Here is a 21,312-nt window from a genome sequence, read left to right on the forward strand (position 1 = left end):
AGGTGCAGATGAGCGAGGCGCCTTAAGCCGCTCCACGCCGAGTGAGCACTTAATGTGTTCCTCAATGGTTCTCACAAGGAAGCCAGCAATGAGGCCCAGTGTGCTGGCCTTCATAACTGGAACTGGATGGCCTAAAAAAGCACCAATAAATTCTGTGTAAACAAGGCAGGTTGGCTCAGATGTAAAGACAGCGCACCGCTGCTTGTTCCTATTTCACACCAATCGACCATATTAAAATACGATAACTGCGCAGCGAAGCATGCTAGCTTCAATCTGTCACGATCGCTCGAGCGATTAAAGCACATAATTACATAAATCAAATACGATTGTGAAGGAAAAAATAAAAATAAAACAAAAGAGTTTTCTCAGCTTTCCTTGAGATTGTCTTTATCCATTTGTATCTAACTTCAGTGACGCGGAACTCGTGAAAGGAAACATTTGTCACCTTACCTTCTTCATATCTACAATAACGGACGAAACTGTGTACCATCGTGCTCCTTCAAAAGAAATACTCGGTTCAGAGGATTGAATAAGCTGTATTTTGTATGCCTGAAACTTCGTGCTTTACAAACAGCAGACGCAACTTACGTTCCACGCAGCGTCTGCAATTGCGCGTTCTGTATGGCTGCGCCCGCGCGTGTAGCGGCCGCGGCCGAGGAACACGGGCGGCAACGAACGACAGGGCGTAAGTAGCGCCATACGACTTGCAGCGGCCAAAGTTTTCCCTGCGACCGCGGTGCTGGGGCTGCGCTCGCTGGGCAGGTCCGAAGTATAGTTGGTCGTGGTATGTACGTACGTACGTACGTACGTACGTACGTACGTACGTACGTATGTATGCATGCATGCATGCATGCATGCATGCATGCATGTATGTATGTATGTATGTATGTATGTATGTATGGATGGATGGATGGATGGATGGATGGACGGATGCATGCATGCATGCATGCATGCATGCATGTTTGTATGTATGTATGTATGTATGTATGTATGTATGTATGTATGTATGTATGTATGTATGCACGTAAGCATGTATGTATGCACGTTTGTATGCATGCATGCATGAATGTATGTATTTATTGTGCCATGGCGCCCGACACAAATTCGCTTCTCCGGGCAACACGCCGACGGCTGGGCCGATTCACGCCTAGGACAAACGGCCCGCAGCAGACACGCACCGACACTCCGAGAAATGGCGCCGCTTAGTTGCCTTCTCTTATCCGTCGCGATGGCTTCGGCTGACTCAATCGCTTCGCCTCCATTCGTGGGATTTAAACTGCGGCCAGTGGAGAGACCTGATTGGAGGGATTCGATCTGCTCGCGCTGCAACGGACCCCGGGAAGTATAAAACAGCCCGGAAGCAGCAGCGAGCGCGGCATTCATCACAGGCACCGAGTTGAGACGTGCTGTCGCCTTTTTTGCGAGCCATGTAACGCTCTCCTTGTAGTGCATACTGTATATAAATGCTGCTTGAACTCCCCGTCGGCTCGGCAACTTCGTCGCTCAGCTCTGCGCCGCGCTGGTAGCGGGCTCAGCAAGGCAACGTCGTAACAGTGGTGGCAGCGCCGTGATGGCTGTCTCAGCAGCGGTGACTGCGGTGGGATGGCTGAGTCACAAGAGTATGCATGCATGTACGTATTTATGCATTTATGTACAGTCGGTAAAACGCTTGTCTATAACACGGCTATTTGAACTTTGTGCCTTCTGCGGTGTTGGCTTTAAAAATTTAGAGAAAATTAGTGCACCATTCTGAAGTCTACCCCAACCACTTCAAGTTCTCAGCGCTTAGTTGAATACTGTCCGTGAGCGCTTTCCACTTTTGGCCAGTTGAAGTAGAAACGGCTGTTATAGACAAGCGTTTTACCGACTGTACGTATGCATATATGTATGTGTGCACACCTATGTGTGCATGTATGTATATGGTTTGTATGGTATGTATATATATGTATATGGTATGGTGCATGAATGTACGTGGTTTCTACCCTGTTCGAAGTTTTTTCTTGTGTGTGTATATATGTATTATGCTGGATGTATGTATGCATGTATGCCTGCATGCATGTATGTGTATATGTATCTATGTATGTATGCATATATTTATGCATGTATTTATGTATGCATGTATGTGTGCATGTACGTATGTATGCATGCATGTATGTATGCACGGATGTATGCATGCATGCATGTGTGTGTATGCACGCATGATTGTATGTATGCATGCATGTATGTATGCATATATTTATGCATGTATTTATGTATGCATGTATGTGTGCATGTATGTGTGCATGTACGTATGTATGCATGCATGTATGTATGCACGGATGTATGAATGTATGCATATATGCGTGAATGCGTGTGTGTGTATGCACGCATGATTGTATGTATGCATGTATGCATGCATGTATGTATGCATGCATGTATGCATGCATGTATGCATGAATGAATTTATGTGCATTAATGTATGCATGCGTGCACGTATGCATGCATGTATGCACGCATGAATGTATGCATATATGTATGTGTGTACGTATACATGCATGAATGTCATCATCATAATCATATCAGCCTGTCTACGCCCACTGCAGGGCAAAGGCCTCTCCTATTAATCTCCAACTATCCCGGTCCTGTGCTAAATGCGACCAATTTATCCCCGAAAACTTCTTGATCTCATCTGCCCATCTAACTTTCTGCCGCCCCCTGCCACGCTTGCCTTCCTTAGGGACCCACTCTGTTACCCTTAATGACCAACGGTTACCTTGTCTTTGCATTACATGCCCTGCCCACACCCATTTATTCTTAATTTCTACTAATATGTCCATAACACGCGTTTGTTCCCTGACCCACTCCGCTCTCTTCTTGTCCCTTAACGTTACACCTTCCGTTCCACCGCTCACTGAGTCGTCCTCAATTTAAGTTGAACCCTCTTAGTGAGCCTCCAAGTTTCTGCCCCGTAGGTGAGTACCGGTAAGATGCAGCTGTCATACACTTTGTTCTTCAGATACAATGGTAGGCTGTCATTCATTATCTGAGAATGCCTGCCGAATGCACTCCACCCCGTTCTTGTGCTTCGAATTATCTCTGCCTCATTGTCGGGATCCGGGGTAACTTCGCTTACCGCTTCCACTGCCTCGCCACGTTCTCAAACTGCTGCGCTCTTCCGAGGCTATTGAGCATTACTTTACTTTTCTGCATATTAATTTTCAGGCCCACGATTCAGGCCCATGATGTCTATGTATGTATATACGCACGTATGTATGTATTGTAGGCTTATATGCATTGAGGACCACTCAGACCGGAAGGCTTGGCTGAAGGCGATAGGGCCCTTTAATTGGTGAGCGGCAGCCCGAACCAGTAAGATGCCTCCGAATGACAACGACGATTACCGAGCGCCGCGTGCCTAGACAAGGATGTCGGGATGTTGAAAGAGTGTAGTTGGATGAAGACGAAGTGCAGGTGAATAATAAATGAAGGACAACGCCGCAGGGACGCTGGCCCTTACAGTGATTTGCCAGTCCCAGTACATATGTGCGCGTGTGATACATTTCGGTTTACATAAATGCACCATAAAATGTAGGGGCATGCAGCTGAATTGGTGGAGCCCCGATCGTAGTCCGACGGTTGCAGATTCAAGTGCGTCCGCTAACCCCCCCACCCCCCTAGCCCCCTTTTCGGGGCGGGAGTTTTTCTCCACTTTATTTTGTTCCTGTTTCCACACTGCAGAAAAGGTATGGTACCGCTTCCACTCTGCACTCATATATGCGTTTTTTGACTGTTGTGGGTCGGAGCCTTAGCAAGAACACGTTCTGTAGTGTCGCAAAGAAGCAGCTCGTCGCCGCCCACCTTCCTTGGGCGCGTCGTCCCGGTGCTCGAACTTGGTCGTCGTCCGGTGGTGCATGTCTCCCCCTCCTCCGCGGGGGGGATGCTGCGAGGCGGCCGCAGCCGCCCTGTCCAGCGCCAGGTAGCGGGCGGCTGCAGCGGCAGCGGCTGCGGCGGCCGCGGCGGCGCTGGACGCGTGCGGGAACACCCCGACGGCGGCCCCTTCCCGCAGCAGGCGCTCCGAGTCGGCCAGCGACTCCGGACGGATGGTAGCCGTGTTGCGGGGCTGCCGCTCGTTCTGCACCGCTGTGAACACCAGGGAGCGCTGTCTTTCTCGGTGGAATCGCCCACTGTTGCGCTAATGGAGCGACCGCTGTAGAGAACTGGAAGAAGACACTATAAGGCCGTCCCATTCGTTTTAATTTCCGGGTCATGCGTTCACGGTTATCATGTGGAGTCGAATACCAGCGAGTTCCGTGTACCGCTAAAGAATTCGGCGGACTGCTAGAACTGACTAAATTAACAAGCCTTCTGGTAAACTCTGGGCGAAAGCCTAGTTAGACCTTGTGTTTATCTGCTGTGGAACTTTATGTTGAACTTTGCGGCCGCGCCCGTCACCATTTGTCCAGCACCCTGCGAAGCTCGTTCGCTCGACATCGCCAGGAGCATGACCTTGCCCTTCCAAGGCGCCTGGTGTTGCACGTGCGGAGGCGGCCTACTTGCGCCCGCCCTCTTCCGGCCTTGCTGTTCCCTTTTCCGGACGTGCGCTCTGTCGCCCCTTCTCAGCTCCGACCCTCCTCCCGCTTCCCGATTCTGGCAGCAGATCCGGGCCTCGCGCTCCTTGGCTCGCGCAACTGCTTTTTTTTTTTTTACATGAAAGTTTTTTTATTCCCGGATACACCAAAATTTCGGTGACGTCATATCCGCCAGGGAAGTGACACCATTACAACGAAGCAAGCGGTCTGTAAAGGGTGCACCCCTGCACACAGGGTCTTCTTGCAGGGAAGCAACCTTTAGCACTAAGGAGTACGTTATACCTAGGGTTGTTCGTTTTTTGGTTTTATATTTTAGCACGAACGTGTTTTATGCCGAAATACACCAAGATTTCACTGACGTCATATACGTCACGGAAATGACACCAGTACACCTTTGCCGAAGCGACCCGCCAGCAGTACGTCGCTCGCCAAGCACACCCACAAGACAGCCGCTGACCCGCAAATCATGCTCAGCTGCAGAGTTCGCTGCACATTTCACTTTCGTGTTTTACCGATTCCTATGACAGAGGAATCAACCACAACCTTTTTTGGATGGTTCTGTGTACATGACGCGTACTATGAAACATAGAGATGCCTTCAAAAAATGCACAGCAGAAAACATGAGCGAACAATACCCTGACGTATAATCAAAATCAGAACAATACATACTCGTCGCAATTGTTGTAACTTGTGTCCCCCACGCTTACTCCATGTAAAAAACTGTTATTCGTGTTCATGAAGATGTTTTTATTTGCGCCTACCGCTTCGAAGTACTGCTAGTGTTGTTTAAAAGTGCACAAGCATTTTTCTTTGCGCACGGGTCTGAGATACACACTGTCTTAAATGTTTGAATGGTACTGACGCTGTTTGGTGACAGGACGGGGCTCCTTGATGTCTTCGTTTGCATACAACAGGGCAGAAAAAGACAAAGCTCATTTTTTTCTTCAGTCATATATTAGAATGCTATTTTGACATTGTTGACAATCTTAATTTTCTGCGAAAAAAAAGAGAAAAGAACGAGTGACCTTGTATAGAAGCTGCCACACTCATGAAGTTCGCCGCAAGTAACCGAACTACTTTACAACGTAAATTTAAAACTGTGTCTTGAGGATGCAGCCGACAGCACTGTATTTTGGCCGTTCGGTGAGAATGACCTCGTAGTCGGTCATTGAGCTGTATTTGGTATTGTATTTGGTATTGGCTCATAATTTCTATAGCTCGTACTTGAGAGAGTATGGGCCAAGACAAAATAGCTCGACGTATACGGTAGTCCTCAGCTAACTTTGCAACTCGTAGCTAGACTGAACTTTTAGCAGACAGATGCTCCCAAAGCTGCCGAGGTAGCCAATGTAGATGAGTTGGCGACGCTGAAACTAGGTGCCCCGCTGTCTGAAAGCTAAGGTTCCCAAATCGCCTATATGACCGTGTAGGTGTTCGAGACCCGCACACAGAGTTGTTCCGCAATCAGCCACCACAACAGCCCTTGAGAGGAAATGCGTGTCTCGAAAACAAGATAAGCGCGGTGGTGCGCTCCTAATCTGATTGAATTAGCGCTCCCACCACGACGCGAGCACACGTCTGCGGGCAGGTGGGGGTATGGGGAAACTAAGAGCACCGTCAATAGGCTCGGCACTCGCGCTAAAAGCCCCTCCCGGCCTTCGGCGGTTCTAAAACCTGCTGCTCCTCCAGAGGTCGCCACGGGAGCCCCTTGGTGGGGGTGGGGTGTATACTAGAGCGTACTGGGAATTTAATCAATGTACTGAATACTTCCGCTTGCCCTGCTGGGTGCGTAGAACGGGTTCCGACCCTTCGACCTCTAACCTCGTTAAGGGACACCACGCGAACACTCGACGTTACGCTGTTGTGCGGAGTGTCATATAGTGCTCTGCAAATGCTCTCTTCCGCCTCTGTCAACACAGCCGCGGGGCCGAAAGCCCGCCAAAGCGTGTAGCTGGGATAGAAAAAAACAAAGCCAGAGAATGAAAAGAAAGGCTCGCTGGTTTGTCAGGGAGAGCAGCTTTGATTGAAGGAGTGCCGAAAAGGAGTAGGTGATTACACCCAGGAGACCCTTGCGAGCTGCGGATTAAACGGGAACTACCTGCTTGTTCACGGAAGCGAAGGAATTGCCGTCCACGTGGGTATTCTTCCTTGTGCAAGCATTTATAAGGTCATCCTTCACTTTCTTGCTTGTTAAAAGCTCGTTAATCCGAACTCGAAGGGTACCGTAAAATTGTTCGAATAAAGTGGACTTCGAATTCGCTGGCGGGCGCTAGAGTGTAAATGAACATGGCGCCACACTGCGCGACCTGAACACAAATAAGACACCTCTGGACTGGTTATCTCGGATCAGGCACTACTATACGTTTGGGGAAGGTAATTATTAAATAACGTTCATGGAGCTCGAGCAGCGAACGAAATTAATTGATCAGTCAGTTACACGCCAGAAACAGGCACCGACATACATTAAAGTGAGCAACGGGCTGTAATGTCTCCTCGAAAGCACGTTTATTTACATGGCAGGGTTTATTTACATGGATTAGCAACAAACTGTAATCACTCTGGGCCGACTTATTCAGCAAGGTGCGATGGAAACCAGGGGATCCCAGTTCGAATTAACCGTTCTGGATATCGACGCATTCGAATTATCTGGAGTTTTCCCCCATTGAAATATACAGGGCTGTTGCGGGACCAAGGCGTCAGTTTGAATTAACTATAAGTTCTAATTAACCAAGTTCGAATTAACGAGCTTTTACCGTATAAATTATGGGGGTTTAACGTGCCGAAGCTACACGTGGGCTATGAGGCACGCCGTTGTGGAAAGTTCCGGATTAATTTCCACCACATGTGGATCTTTAACGTGCGCCGAAATCTTCGCATTAGGGCGCTTTCGTTTGTCGCTTCCATCAGAAAAATGGCCGCCACGGCCCGGACTGAACCCGCGTCCTCGGGTTCCAGACTCCGTTTGCCTCGCCGTACATCTCCACGCAGTATTTGAATCTGCACTCATGGCTTCAAACCTGCTAAGCAACAGACGCATTCTCGTTCCGCTCTCATCATTATGAAGCTCATATCGGGCGCTGTCTGTAGGGCTATAGTTTTAATGCGAAAGCATTAGATGGCCCATTGAGCGAGAAAGCCGGCTTCGGCGGCGCTTGCAGCGGCTCCTAAATTCCTATTGGCTTTGACGCGTTCCATCAGAAGTGAGGCATACAGAACGAAAAAGTGTGCGGGTGTGCGAAGAGCCGCGGTGTAAACTGAGCGGAGAGTGCCTCTGGTTAATCCAGTTTGATTTTAGCGCACGGCGCGCCGACCTCTGCCCTCGGCCGCCTCGGATTCTCTGGCCCAGCTACACAACAGTCACCACTAATCTTGAGCGTCCAGTGGCGTTCGGTTGGAAATTAATGCTCTCTCTCGCATTCATAACTAATGTGTACACTGATTTTTCTCTAATTTTGCTCTTCATTTCTTTATTTCATACAGAGTTTATTCAAGCTAGGGGAAAAGTGCGGTAGCTGCCTCGAGTAATGCCGAGTAAAAAATGAAGAGAGAAAAGTATCGATATTTGAGCACTTCACAAGGGTCACAACTTGCGCCACCATCAACTGGCGGCTGGTTTCCTCAAGAAGTGGAAGAACGCGTTCATCTCGGAGTGGCTACAGCGTACGTATACACCACTACAGATCTATACTCCTTGCCATATTTCACACCGACCTACTGGTACAATGGCCGGGCTGTCAAATGGCGGAAATTCCATTTGCAATAATGGCCTATGCAGAATTATAATGCCGTCGACGATGGTGTCACTTCACTGCGACTTCTTTATGGGCGTTACCTTACAGAATTCCTTTTAATTAATATCAACCTTCATTAAATTCTGTTATTCCAAACATGACAAAAACTAAAAGTAATCATCAGCATGCACTCAGCGCGCAGAATGTAGGAACGTCGCAATCAAATAAGAGTTAAGAGCGAGATACATGCACGACTACAACATGCGATTGGCATGCGACTGATCGTTACGACTGTCGCCACGACCAGCCGTACGCATGAATTCGAGACACATGGCCCGATGCGTGCGTGCGACGCGTCGTCGGCGTCGCTCCGCCCACTGTTTTCGCTCCATGGTTGCCTTCCTGTTTAGGCGCACTTCGGCCGATTTAGACACGTGCAACAGAAATCCGAGCAGGAAAAGAAAACATTTATCAAGTTGAAGTGAAAATGAATAGTGCTATTGCGTTATACATTGCATTTTATATGTTCAGTGCAGCGGTTTGGGGACGTTTAGCACCGACGATTCCGATCGTCGATGCTGCTGGTACCGCCTGTAAGGCGGCTAGTAACCAGGTGTCTATTGTGGGTGGAGCGCGCGCGAGGCGGCGGCGGCGGCGGCGGAGAGCTGCTCCCCACAAAATACTCGAATCGCCACTGCACCTCCTCGGGGCTTTGAAAGAAACTTGTACAGTGGCGCCACCATGACGACGCCTTCGGGCCCTTCGGGCTCTCGTTGGCTGTGGCTGCGCGACGATCGCAACGATCGCACGACTGCATCTGACCAGTCAGCCGCGCGTTGCGAGCCTCCTCCGACCAGCGTACAACGCCAAAACCGGTCCTGACGATCAGTCTTAACGATCAGTCGCATGCCAATCGCATGCTGTAGTCGTGCATGTGTCTCGCGCTTTAGCCCCTCATCGTATAGCTGTTGCACCGCGAAGTTTGTATTAGGATCTCTGCGTGGTCCCCCTCCCATTTTTATCCTATCTCGCTGTTATACTCCACTTACAGAGGGGCCGATTGCACAAGCACCGGCCTCCTCAGACCTCAGTTGATAAAAGTATATGGAAAAAGGAACGCCTATCAGATCGACCCGACACATTCTTCGGCCGGAACACACGAGGAGGGTTGCCACTCACCGTCCTTGTTCATGCCCATCTGGAGGCACTTCTTGAGGCGGCAGGCCTGGCACTGGTTTCGGTGGGCCTTGTCCACGAGGCAGCGTCCCGTGCCGGCCTGGCACCTGCACAGGCCGCCGGACGCATGGACGTCACTTCCTCGCCAGATGTGTGAGCACACGCGAGGGAGCGCGTATGACAACCACATAGCCCGGTCATTTTTCCAGTGCCTCCCAAGGGGTGACTGGTACATCCGCTTGAAACGTGCATTGCTTAGCATTACGTAAAAAAAAAAAAAAAGATGCAGGGGTATCTCTGAGCCTGCAAGGAGGTTAATGCCGCCGTACTGATTGTTATTGCCTTTCACTCGAACTTGAAGGTAATTTACACAACGTGTCTCTTATAAAAACGAATCAAGTTTTAAAAATCGATAATTTAGTATTTCTGGCAGTATAATAACTAATGTCCTCCCGATTTGTAGTACTTTAAGTATTACTAGCGGTTTGATTATTTAAGTGATTTGCTAACTTCAAATAATTCATCTCTTACGGGTGGAAGACAGCGCTTTGTTCGAACAACGAGGACGTATGGGATAAAAGAAACTGTGAATGGCAAAGATGCCTTAAGGATTCCTTGAGTTAAACTTTATGGCGCCGGAAAGTAGCTGCGCAAAAAAAAAAAAAAAAAAAAGGCAGACAGGCGTGAAATTGCCATTGCTACACGCATCTGTAACGGCCGTGGCTAGAGGGCATTTGTGCGCGCGATGTTTGAACGATACGTTCAACCGGCTAATTTTACGGATTTATTAAAAAACGTTTCTTCATATGTGCGATTTTCGCAAAAACTCTTGAATTGGGCGTTTCTTTAAATGCCGATATGAAAGCTGATATGCAAAATCGAAATTTAAATCTAAGCTTGCATGGCCGCAAAAAATCACAACGTGGGGCTTTTACAACTCCCCCGTTTTGTCTTAGCAAATCACATGATTAATCGAGACGGGAAAAAAATTTGGGAACCTCGGATAGTAAGGAGTGATTACGAGGTAAGTTAGGGCTGGAAAAAATGGTATTGTTTACGTTAAAGCTGCGTGTTACCTACCATTCACTATGTGCGGAGCGCAGTGGGAGCATAGTGTAATACCTAGGGCAACAGGCACAACCAAAAAGTTCTACCTACGGCATACTATGCATTACACTTGTGTATACGCAGCGTAAAAACACTACAATACACGCATGCTCGTAGACGTAAAATTGTGCTAGGGGAGGCAGTGGTAATGTCATTTCAGTGTATATCTATCTATAAAGGCCTCCTGAAATTTCTAACGCCAAAAAAAATTGGCTGCGTATACGCTCACTTCGTTGCAAATGTCGCCAAAAGACGATAGTCCATCTGCCGCCTCTGCCACGTACATCAATTCAATTTTACCGCGTTGCACTGCTCGACGCCAAGGGCCTTATCCACATTCCACGCGTGTTCCACGCGCCATCTACTGGACCCTTTCGTCACTGTTCAACTTCTTGGAATGCCGCCAGGAGGGCTAGTGTCGCGGCGGCGGCCGCGGTGAGCGACGGCGTATTTATTCATTTGATAGCGCAAGAAATTAAGCATTCATGTATTTTTTTAAGGAAGGAGCACTGAAAATATCACATATGTATTGATGTTGTGCCTCAGACCTGCTTAGTGATTTTAAAGACTGTCGTCTTTAAAATACTTCGCAACAAATGACTTCATTGTGGGTGACCCAAACGCTGCGTGTGCTGGACGAGATTGTTTTTCTGTAAAGCGTGCACCACCGCAAGCATACCTATTGTGCGGCGAAGCCAACGCAACGCATCGTTTTCATTGTTAAGACGCTGAACACCGTGATCTCTGCTCGTGCATTGAGCTAGCTCGCCTTCTCGAATCTCTCACGACCCCTCCACTTTACTCTGTACTCTGGTAAAGCTTCTCACAACTCCTGAAACTTTTTTTCGAGAGCAAATATTTCTTCACGTAAAAATAATTAAAAAGAAACGAATGACAATTTTAGCCGACTGCATTATGGACTGAGCGAAAGATGCCCACAAATACCTCTTCAATAAATGTTTACGCGTTGTCAGTGCAATGTGCCGGGGTAATTACTTGCCCTGTGATGCCATAGTTCATAAATTACCTCACGCCGCTTCGCGTCCGCTTGAACCCCATCGCTCTGTTGCACGTTAACGCACCCCCGCGCCACTTGGAATTGGTCCGTGGCGTTTATGTTCCCTCTGCGCTTGTTTCCACCTTTTCACCTCCCTTCGGCCACAGCATAAACTAGTTCCGCTCCCCCTGCTGGTCTGATACACTGCACCGATGCCACGTGTGATGGCGTCGCCAGAAGTGACGTCCAAGCTTCTAATAGCGACACTTCCGGTTGTGTTTTTATAAATAAGCAGCAAGTAATCGCTTACAAATACAAAAACAAAATTAAACAAGCATGGCGCTAAAGCGCTCGTTCTCCATCTATTTACACACGGCCATTATAAAGGTCAGGTACCTTTTTTTCACTTCGCTCAATACCTGCCTCATTTTACATTTTGGCTGTCATTCCACACCCACATCGCCCTGCTTAACTGCTTCAACCCTGTCTGCAGTGTGCTATAAACTGTGTTCGTGCTGAACCTAATAAAATAGGGCGTGAAGATTTTTTTATGTTTCCGGCCGCAAGTCCTGGTACATTACACGACTACGTAACAAGAGGTGCGAAGATAGCCCTAAAACTGCAAAATCGAACAGCCGCGGAGAAGAAAAATGTTTCAGGGAGATTCAAGCCAGAAAAAATCAAAACCCCTTTCTTAAGAGAACGATGCTTCAGACGCGAAGCTTTTTACCGTGCAACCTGAGTAAAAGCCAAAGTCCAAACTCCAAACTGCTTCGACCGTGTCGGGATGACGCAATCGGATAGACGTCGGCTTCGTAATGCAAGTGACCCGCGTTCGATTCCGACCGCGGGAAGCGTTTTTTTTTTTTTTTTTTAAGGCGCCTGATGTTTTGTGAAATTTATTGTGTGAAGCTGGCTTTCCTGCTGTGCGCTTTGGTGACGCGACGGTTGTCGTCAGAAAGACATAGAAAGCTTATCTCTAACTGACCCTGCGAGCACGCTGGTCATTTTTCCTACTAAACCGGAGTGCCAGCTTCCTTAATTCCGCGCGTCGGTTGCGCCACACCTTAAAGGGGAGATGGAGACAAAATACGTTTATATTATTTGAAATATTTGTTGTTTTATAGTGCCCCCCGTGCTTGTCTGGCGGCAGCAAACAATCCTACATTCACTGAAAAATTGAACAATATAAGCCAAAATTTTGGTTCTTTCGCTGCATCGTGTGTTTCGTGACGTCTGCGATGACGTATCTAGGGAAGTTACTTAAGGGAACCATAGTATGTTGCTGTAGGTTGCGGCGAACGGCGAAACGCCTTGTTTACAGTCACTCTTCCTAGATGGCGGTACGACACCGCTCAAGATAAGGTCTTAGCTCAAGACCGCTCTCTACACTCGCTTTTGTGTTTGGCCGAATTTGTACCCGGCTCGTTTTTGTTACTTTTGATAGAAATCGTTTCGTGAAACATTGGGTATGCTCGACAAAGAGTCAAATAAAAAGACTAAGGTGCAAGAAAGGAGGCGAAGAGTGCGTGCCTGTAGATGAGCTTCCGGCGGACGCTGCGCTTGAAGAAGCCGCTGCAGCCGTTGCACGCGAGGATGCCGTAGTGCTTGCCGCTCGAGGTGTCCCCGCACACGACGCACGTCAGGCCCGGCGAGGAGCCTCGCCGAGAGCCGCCCGACGTGCAGCGGGACTCGTCCGACGACGACGCCTGGCCGCCGCGGATCGAAGGAGCGGCCGGCTGTGCGGGGGAGAAGGAGAAAGGCTTCGCTCGCTGCGGGGCGCGCCAACGCGATTCGCGCGGCTCCAGCAGCTGAGCAGTGCGCACAGGCGGAAAGCTTCACTGCACACACGTGCGCTTGGTGTGAGGATAACATAATGTCCCTTACGATTAATTACAAAGCTAAATATATTTGCTCTCGCTTTCGCTTCCCATTTACACTTAATGATGCTGTCATTCAGCCTTGGGCAACAATCCCAGCTGCTTTGTTTACAGCTAAACTGTATACCTCCCCTAGGACGGTCGCAGCCCCCCCCCCCCCCCCCCCCCCCCCCAATTTCAATGTATTAATGAGGACGAGTGGGTTGCTGGAGCAGTGAAACATTCACTGCTCCATGCCGTAACGCAATGAGGCAAATCCAACTATATCCAGAAAAAAAAAATTGTACCGTGTATGGCCTTGAAGGTGGTTTTGTCATTACGCTGAGTTTGATTTACGTGTCGTAATTCGTTCACCGAGAGGTTGTAAACAATTCGGAGATCCCGCCCGGTGTCAATGCATGGGATTCTACGAGTGGAGTGCGATTACGGGAAATGGCGGCAGCTCGTATTTAGGAACTACCCCGAAACACGTTAATACTGCTCAAACGACTACATTACCGTAGGAAGCTTTATCTCATAACGTATCATGTCCAACTTTTAATACAAATAACATAAAGCCGGCATTGCTTCGCTATTTTAGTAGCTTCACAATGCCACGGTGAAACAGACAGCTCCGTTGTTTGTCTGACAAGTTGACGCAATGTTTGTCTGTCCTTCCAAATATTATTAGGCTCAGTAAAAAGTTGTGTAGAAGCGCAACTTAAAAACATCCGTGCGCTATTTCTTACCCTCGTTTGGACTGTGGCCCGGCCAATTTTATTTTGAGTCGCGCACGTACCCGTTTGGCTTCGCTGACTAACCGCGTTCACAAGAGTTGCGCAATTTTTTTTTGTTGTTTTACATAAACGCAAGATAAGATCACAGCTTTCGCCGTACTATGCAAAGAAGACAGGCACATGTTTCAGGAGACAGCACTGTGAGTTGCATTTCAACGTGACGGTGGTGCTCGCCTTTATTTCGTACCAGTTTGTGCATAACGCTATTGCGTGAAAAGGGCTTATGTAGAATATGCGTGAAAAGAAATTACGACTCCAGTAGGCAACTCGAAAGCACGCTAACGCGGATTGAGCTCCCAGTCATGCATGCTTTTAAGAAAAAGGAGAAAGACGAAAGCGCCCGTGTAAGATTTTAGCGCCAGTCGCAAATTGACCACTCGAGTGTAATCAAACGCAACCTTACAATTTCATCGGACATACATTTCCTCGGTGCGTTCAACCCCAAACTTGAATTCTGAATTATAAAGGTAAATGCCATAATTATTTTGTAAATACGCAAGTAATGATGACGTGAGGCTTGGTGTGTTGTATGAAGCGTATCCAACAAGTCGCACACTGATATATAATTTATGCATTTTATACACCTCATTATTTTTTGCTTTCATCTTTTAAAATGTTCTCTACGGTTATGTATATTTAAATGCATTATCTTACTGCTTTTTTCTTTTAAAAATAATAGTTATAAGTAGTTAATAATAGTGTGCGCGTACATGCATGTGCACAATGTATATGTATATTTACTGACGGCGAGTCCGAGCTGCCGCGCTGCCGCCGCGGCCCCCTGCAGGTATCCATGCACGGACACGGTCGCTGGCGAGGCGCAGAGCGAGAGCCGGGCGCTGCACGGAGACGGGTCCCCGGACGGGCACGGTCTGGTCACCGGCGACGGGCTCGACTCTGCGAGGGGGCAACGGGAGCCAAGGAGCGCCCGCGTCAGAGTGACGATAATCGCAGGCCTCCAAAAGCAGAAATAGGCGCACGAGTACGATAGGCTGAACTCTGTCGCTGGCGTTGTAACAGAGCAGAGAAGCGGTCCCGGCGGCGCACCCGCTACACGGTGGGCGCCCTTGCGCACGCGCACAGCCAGTCGCCGCCTCCGCGCACGTGCAGTGTCGTCGGCCGCCCGCCTGACACCGTCCCGGAACGGTTCTCCGCTCCGCTATAAACCTCTGTTGTATCCAGCCAGAAAGGTGGAGGAAATCAGCGATCTAGAACGCTAACCATCAGAGACACGACACGGCCTGTGTGGGCGGAATCTCTTATTACCCAGCATAACTGTAAACGGAAGCTGTATCCTACGCATAATTGTTACTGCTGTGTGTTCGAGAAAGCAATACGTTATGCCCTAAAAATTCTTTACACCATGCTTTTTTCTACGTTAGAAGTAGTTCGAAGTGTCTTGTGAACAAGGAACCCGCAAAAGCCCTGCCCAACAAACTTGCAATGCGGACAACTCGAAAATACGAGAGATAAAGTCGCACTTGTTAGCGTTGCAGTTTGAAATATTCGCACTTCCACATCCATTGAATAAGTCGCTTGTTTGCAACATGTCAGCGGCACATTGACACCAATTGCGCTGTACGTGCAAGTGCAGCATTCGGCCGCCACCGACTACAGGCCTTCTTGCCTGCCCACATAATCACAGAAACCCCATAATAAGGGATAACTCTTAAACGTTTTGTGGATAACAGCACAGGTGAGACCACTGGAACAGCCGGAACAATTCTTCGAGGACTGAAACACACTCCTTTATATGCATGGAAGACGGGGCTAACCAAACTTTTAAAGTGTCAGCAGCAGCCGGCAGTGCCCGCGTAAGCGTGATTTCATTTCACGGGTAAAAAGGGAAGAAAACGAGAGACGAGTGATCAAAAACAATAAAAAAAACAACTTAGAGATTTACCGTGAGCGTATTTTACGTGTTCTTCCAGATTTCCCGTTCATTCTTTAATTTACTCAGAGGCACTGCGAAATAGGTGATCCTCGTGGTGAAAGAAGACTTCGAAGCCGCATAAACTTGGTGCGTGGTCTGCGAAAGAAAACCATTAATCGAGCATACACGATGACAGGCGCGGTTAGTGACCCTGTCCATCCTTGCCCCTGCGCCGGTACTGCAGCCACCGCTTGGTCTTTTCCAGATGTTCACGAAAGAGAAACATGGCCTCCCTGATGATGACGTAACCGGTTGCTATGACAACAGGGCCGCTTTCAACATCCCTGCTATCAGGGGGAACGAGACGTCCCTCGTGCTTCAGGGTTCAAGTCATAGAGTCAGAGGCACAACCACAAGAATCGTTACAGCCAGGCAAATGTCTTCGGTTACGTTGTTCAGAACACGACGAACGGTGGAGCCGATAATTGCGACATTTGGTGGCGCATTTAACTTTGTCGCGGAGATAATGTGTTCCTGCATGAATGAAGCAGCCTCGTGTTTCTAACCACACAATAGTTTCGAGCTGCGTTGACCAGAATGTGGATGCGGAACTGTTGCAAGTGCTACATGTGTTTTATGGGACAAATCTCCTGATGCCGTGATCGCTTCTGTACATTGTCGCGAGCGCTTACCTGTGATCACATCTGTTGCACCATGCATTACGAAGACGGGAAAACACAGTATAGTAGGTGAAGAGAGTATATATCTTCAAATGGTGGTCTGCGGCTTTACGAGTCGTACTGCAGCCACATAAACCACTATACCTCTATCTCGTTTATTTATTGTCCCGTTCCCCAAGCTATTCGAAATCAAACGAATACTTTTTTTTGTATTTTCGAAACGCGTATTGCACGAAATATTATGCAAAAAAAAAAAAAAACTAGCCCTTTCGACATTTTAAACTTCAGTTTCTTTTTAGAGGGAGACATTGAGAAGCCTAGGCTGTTCCCGCATATTACCTTTAGATTCCATCAGGCAGACATTTGTTTTTTGTGTTTTTAGTGGTCTTAACGTTTTTCTTGACAAAATTTGGCACTGACGGATACTGCGAGAAAAGCCACGCTGTCGTTACAAGTCCGCTGCCTCTCCCCGGACGTAACGTCAACACCTTCTAAAATAGGAAAGCAAATGCAATCAAAAATGCATAAACTGTTAGCTCAGAAAGAAGAAGACCACTTGCTTCCTCTCAGCAAAGCTCGCCACCGCCTGAGTTGCTTATCGCTGCTGAGGAGCTGCAGGCAACAGACAGATAAAAACGGACGCACAATTTGGAAGGGCATACACGGTACAAATCCAGTCGCTGGGTGCGGTATCTTCTGAGAAAACAAATGTTACCGGGAGTACATCCGGAGTTTACAAGAGCGCGCGGCTTGTGGAGACAGCTGAAAAATTGGCACCGATTTATACCTCGGAAGCAGTCGGTGTTTCCGCTAGAGCAGTGCCGTGCAGGGAGACTAAAATGGCTGCTGTTTCTCGGCCCCGGCGAAGCCGGAGAGAAGGCGCGCTGTGGAGGAGGGACGCACGCGCGGCCGAGGGAAGAGCGGCGCCTCATTGATCCGCTGCTGCCCAGGAAGCGCGGGCTGCGGGAGAATTGGGGGGCCCAGAGAGTTCAGGCTGTTCGTCGCATAGCAGCTGCCCAAGAAAAAAAAAAAAAAAAAACTCCTTAAGGGTTGTGAATGCGAAAGCATACAGCTGAAGGCCTGAGACACCTTCGTCGAAGGGCCTTGCAATTTGGCCGCTTTACTTCGCAGTCCGCCTCAACGTTTTCGTATCCGTCTCCTACGCGTTGCGCCGCTGCTCGTCCATGCCGCCGTGTAATGGTGACGATGGGGAATTCCGCCGCTTGTTCTTCCCCTCATCTACGCCGCTGCCCAGTTTAGACCCGCGCTTTGGAATGCTTCGTGAAGGGGCCGTTTCTATATCAGGGGCGACGATTTTTTGCACAGGGATCATTGAAGGCCTTTGCCTCTACAAAAGCCCGTGTCGGTACATCTGTTAGCTGATTAAAGCGCAGGAAACGATGGTTAAGCCACTTCACGTAAAGCGAGCTGTTCGAATGCGCGCAGTGTCTGCTGTGTTCCGCATAGCATTTAGCAATAAACCCTGAGCACAGATTAAAAAAAAAAAAGCGTGCTTCAGTAACAGCTTGAAAACAAATGTGTTTGCACGCCCTCTTCTCGGCTTGCACCTTTTTCCCAGATTATTATTTTTGTTTTCTTATCGAAAGATTGACTTCATTTAGCGCATCAAATCCTCAGAGCAGGCCTGAAAATGGTCAGTGACCTGACGGCAGCAAATTCTGTCAAGTAACGTGCAACAAGATAAAAAGAAGCGTCTGCCCGTTGTGACTCTCTCTCAGCCGCGTCCACCAGCAGGCCTGGTGCAATTTCGAAATTACCGCAGCCTTCCGAGCCAACGGCCGCGTCACCTCTGTTTCGCCCGTCGTCAAACCAGCGTGCGCCACGGCCAAACGTGGACCTTTCGCTGACAGCAGCGTGACAGGCGGCGCAAGCGCTGCGCCGCCTGAGATGACACAATTGGTTTGGGCGGCCCAGCGGGAGCGCGCTGTCGAGATGTCTCGCGAGTCTCGGCGAGGTTGACTCGAGAGCGCTGCGTGGCGCTTGCTTGGCGGGGAAGCCGGAAGGCAGGGGCGCCACCAGATCCCACCGAGAAAGGGGAGCGGGGAAGGAGAACGAGAAGGCGTGGCCACGTGCGGACCTCTCTCTCGAAAGGGTCTCGTTTCCTTACGCCAAAGAGCCCCTCGGTGTGCCCCCACGCACCAATCACAGTTCGCGGCCGCCACCGGCGTGCTCCGCCCCATTTGTCTTGCCTCTGTCGGCCACCTTTCTGCTCCCCTGGTCGAACTTGCTCCCCTTCTTCCCCTGCGCTGCATGCGAGGAGCGCAATCTCTCCCGCCGTCTTCTCTGCCCTTTTCGCCATCGACTCACGCCGTTTTTTGCTCCCCGCGCCTCTTTTCCGGCGCTTGCTTTATTTTCCTTTCCCGGGAGATGAGGCCCGCCACCGAAGGGGAGTGCTGCGCGGCTTTCAAAACGCCATCCCAACGCTGTCTATCAATCCCCGGCGTGCAGGCAGCGACCGCTTCTCGGCTTTGACGTATCTGCTCGCTCGGTGCTCGGTCAGTGCGATGAGCGGAGCTCACTCTCGGCCTTGGCTACCGACCAGGCTTCGTCGGCCAGGCGAACTGAAGCAGCAGTCTGCGGGAGACGAATGACGAAATGTCATTGCCTCCTCCTCCCTCACCTACCAACTCCTGTCGAATGGCGGCCCTCGTTCGTTGTCTGAAGGCTTTCTTGAAGGCTGCTCCTTGGTGACCTGCCGGGACCGTCGATCATTCTGCGCGCCTGCGCGACGTGTTAAGATGAATGAGGGCTCAGAATGCGGGCTGAGCCTCGAACGCAGGAGCGAGAAGCGGGAAGAAAGACGTAACGTTTGGTGGGTACTAGAGCACGGGAAGGGGGCTAATTGTAATTTAAAGTGCGCTGAGTCGTTTTTACTCAGCGATACTTCGACGTAAACAAAACAAATTTGGCCTGCGCTGTTTTTTTTTTCTTCGGCTATTTCGGGCATTAGTTGCCCTTATGCGAATAAAATAAATTACATTAAAACGACGCTTCCACCTGGCATAACGAATCATGTGCTATCCGCAAGCTAAATGCTTAACAAATGCGCTCATAGCAAGAGCTGCATGCAGGATGGCGAGGCGAATGTTTATTACTATTTCTAAGCATAATATATATATATATATATATATAGATATATATATATATATATATATATATATATATATATATATATATATATATATATATATATATATATATATATATATATATATATATTATTGGAGCCAATCTGAAAATGTTGAGAGAGGAGCGCAAGCACACTTTTACGGATTTAACACGCGACAACAATTAAACCGAAAGGATTTTGAAATACATTGCATTTTATTGTTGCCCTTATTTGAACTTTGAAGCGTTACTAGTAAAAAGATGGCAGTAATGGTGGCTTTATTTCGTTTTTTACCCATGTTCTTTGCAATTGACGCAAAGTCAACCTGGATCAAAAGAGACAGGCAGCTTCGACCATATTTAGGTTGACGGAATAAAGTAGGTACATCATTAGTAGCCACTTTACCCAAAGCCTCGGCATCTGTTCGATCTCTAGACGTCGTTAACCGTACATACACCGCGCATATTCAGCTCAAAAACAGTTTGGACAAAACAATAGCATGTCATTGCGAAGTCAACAAACCGAAATGAGTGGAGCTCGGGCCATGCGAAAATCTTGTAAGCCAGACGAAGTGCAATTAACACCTTTCCTCCTTGTTGTGACATCTGTCCACGTTTCATGTTTCTTTTCTTGCCTGTCCTCCACCTCCCAAACCCGTTGTTTCCTAGGCGCCTGCATGTATCAGTTTGGACGAGGTCCGCGTTCGCGTTTGCCACAGCGTACTCAACGTCGGGGGCAGACAACAAAAAAGACTGTCGCGTCAGCTGTCACGAGGAGTGGCGTAAAATACCGGGCCGAAATTAGCGTTGCATTTAGCGGCAATTGTTGCAGTTTCGAACGTGGTGGCGCTGCTCCGTTCTCCGCTCGACCGGCCCGACGAGCGAAATAGCGCAGCCCTTCGGGTACGCATGCGGCGTTTGAAGAGCAGCGATGTCTGTGGGCCATGCTGCGCTGTGTTTTAACACGAAAGTGTTTTATTCCCGGATACACGAAGATTTAGCTGACGTCGTATCTGTTACGGAAGCGACGCCAGTACAACGAAGCAAGCGGCCTGTAAAGGGTGCACCCCTGCATACAGTGTCTTAATGCGGGGACGCAACCTTCAGTACTAAAGAGTACGTTATGCTTAGAGTTGTTCGTTTTCGGGTTTTATATTTTAACACGAAAGTGTTTTTGCCGCGATACCTCAAGATTTCACTGACGTCATATCCGTCACGGAAATGACGCCAGTGCACTCTTGCCGAAGCGACCCGCCAGCAGGACGTCGCTCCTCAAGCACACCCACAAGACAGCCGCCGACCCGCAAATCATGCTCAGCTGAAGATTTCGCTGCACATTTCACTTTTGTGTTTTACTGATTCCTACGATAGAGGAATCAACCACAGTTTTTTTTT

The 21,312-nt window shown here is 48.8% G+C and overlaps 1 protein-coding gene across 6 annotated transcripts in view; it reads right to left on the minus strand.

The window, feature by feature from the left end:
• Hr51 (photoreceptor-specific nuclear hormone receptor 51) overlaps positions 1–21,312 on the minus strand; it is an 81,458-nt gene that overhangs the window by 12,197 nt on the left and 47,949 nt on the right. The window contains exons 2-6 of one of the 6 annotated variants that reach the window (XM_077700766.1): positions 14,981–15,132; positions 13,113–13,318; positions 9,479–9,582; positions 5,431–5,463; positions 3,838–4,119 (exon numbers count right to left, since the gene is read on the minus strand). In XM_077700766.1, coding sequence (XP_077556892.1) covers positions 3,838–4,119; positions 5,431–5,463; positions 9,479–9,582; positions 13,113–13,318; positions 14,981–15,132 — 777 coding nt within the window. The remainder of the gene's footprint in view (positions 1–3,837; positions 4,120–5,430; positions 5,464–9,478; positions 9,583–13,112; positions 13,319–14,980; positions 15,133–21,312) is intronic. The other 5 variants (XM_077700767.1, XM_077700768.1, XM_077700769.1 and 2 more) reach the window with 5 other exon arrangements.

This window comes from Haemaphysalis longicornis, unplaced genomic scaffold, assembly GCF_048455015.1.
Source record: "Haemaphysalis longicornis isolate Haplotype H1 unplaced genomic scaffold, Haemaphysalis longicornis Haplotype H1 scaffold_2, whole genome shotgun sequence".
In the NCBI taxonomy this organism is placed as follows: Eukaryota; Metazoa; Arthropoda; class Arachnida; order Ixodida; family Ixodidae; genus Haemaphysalis; species Haemaphysalis longicornis.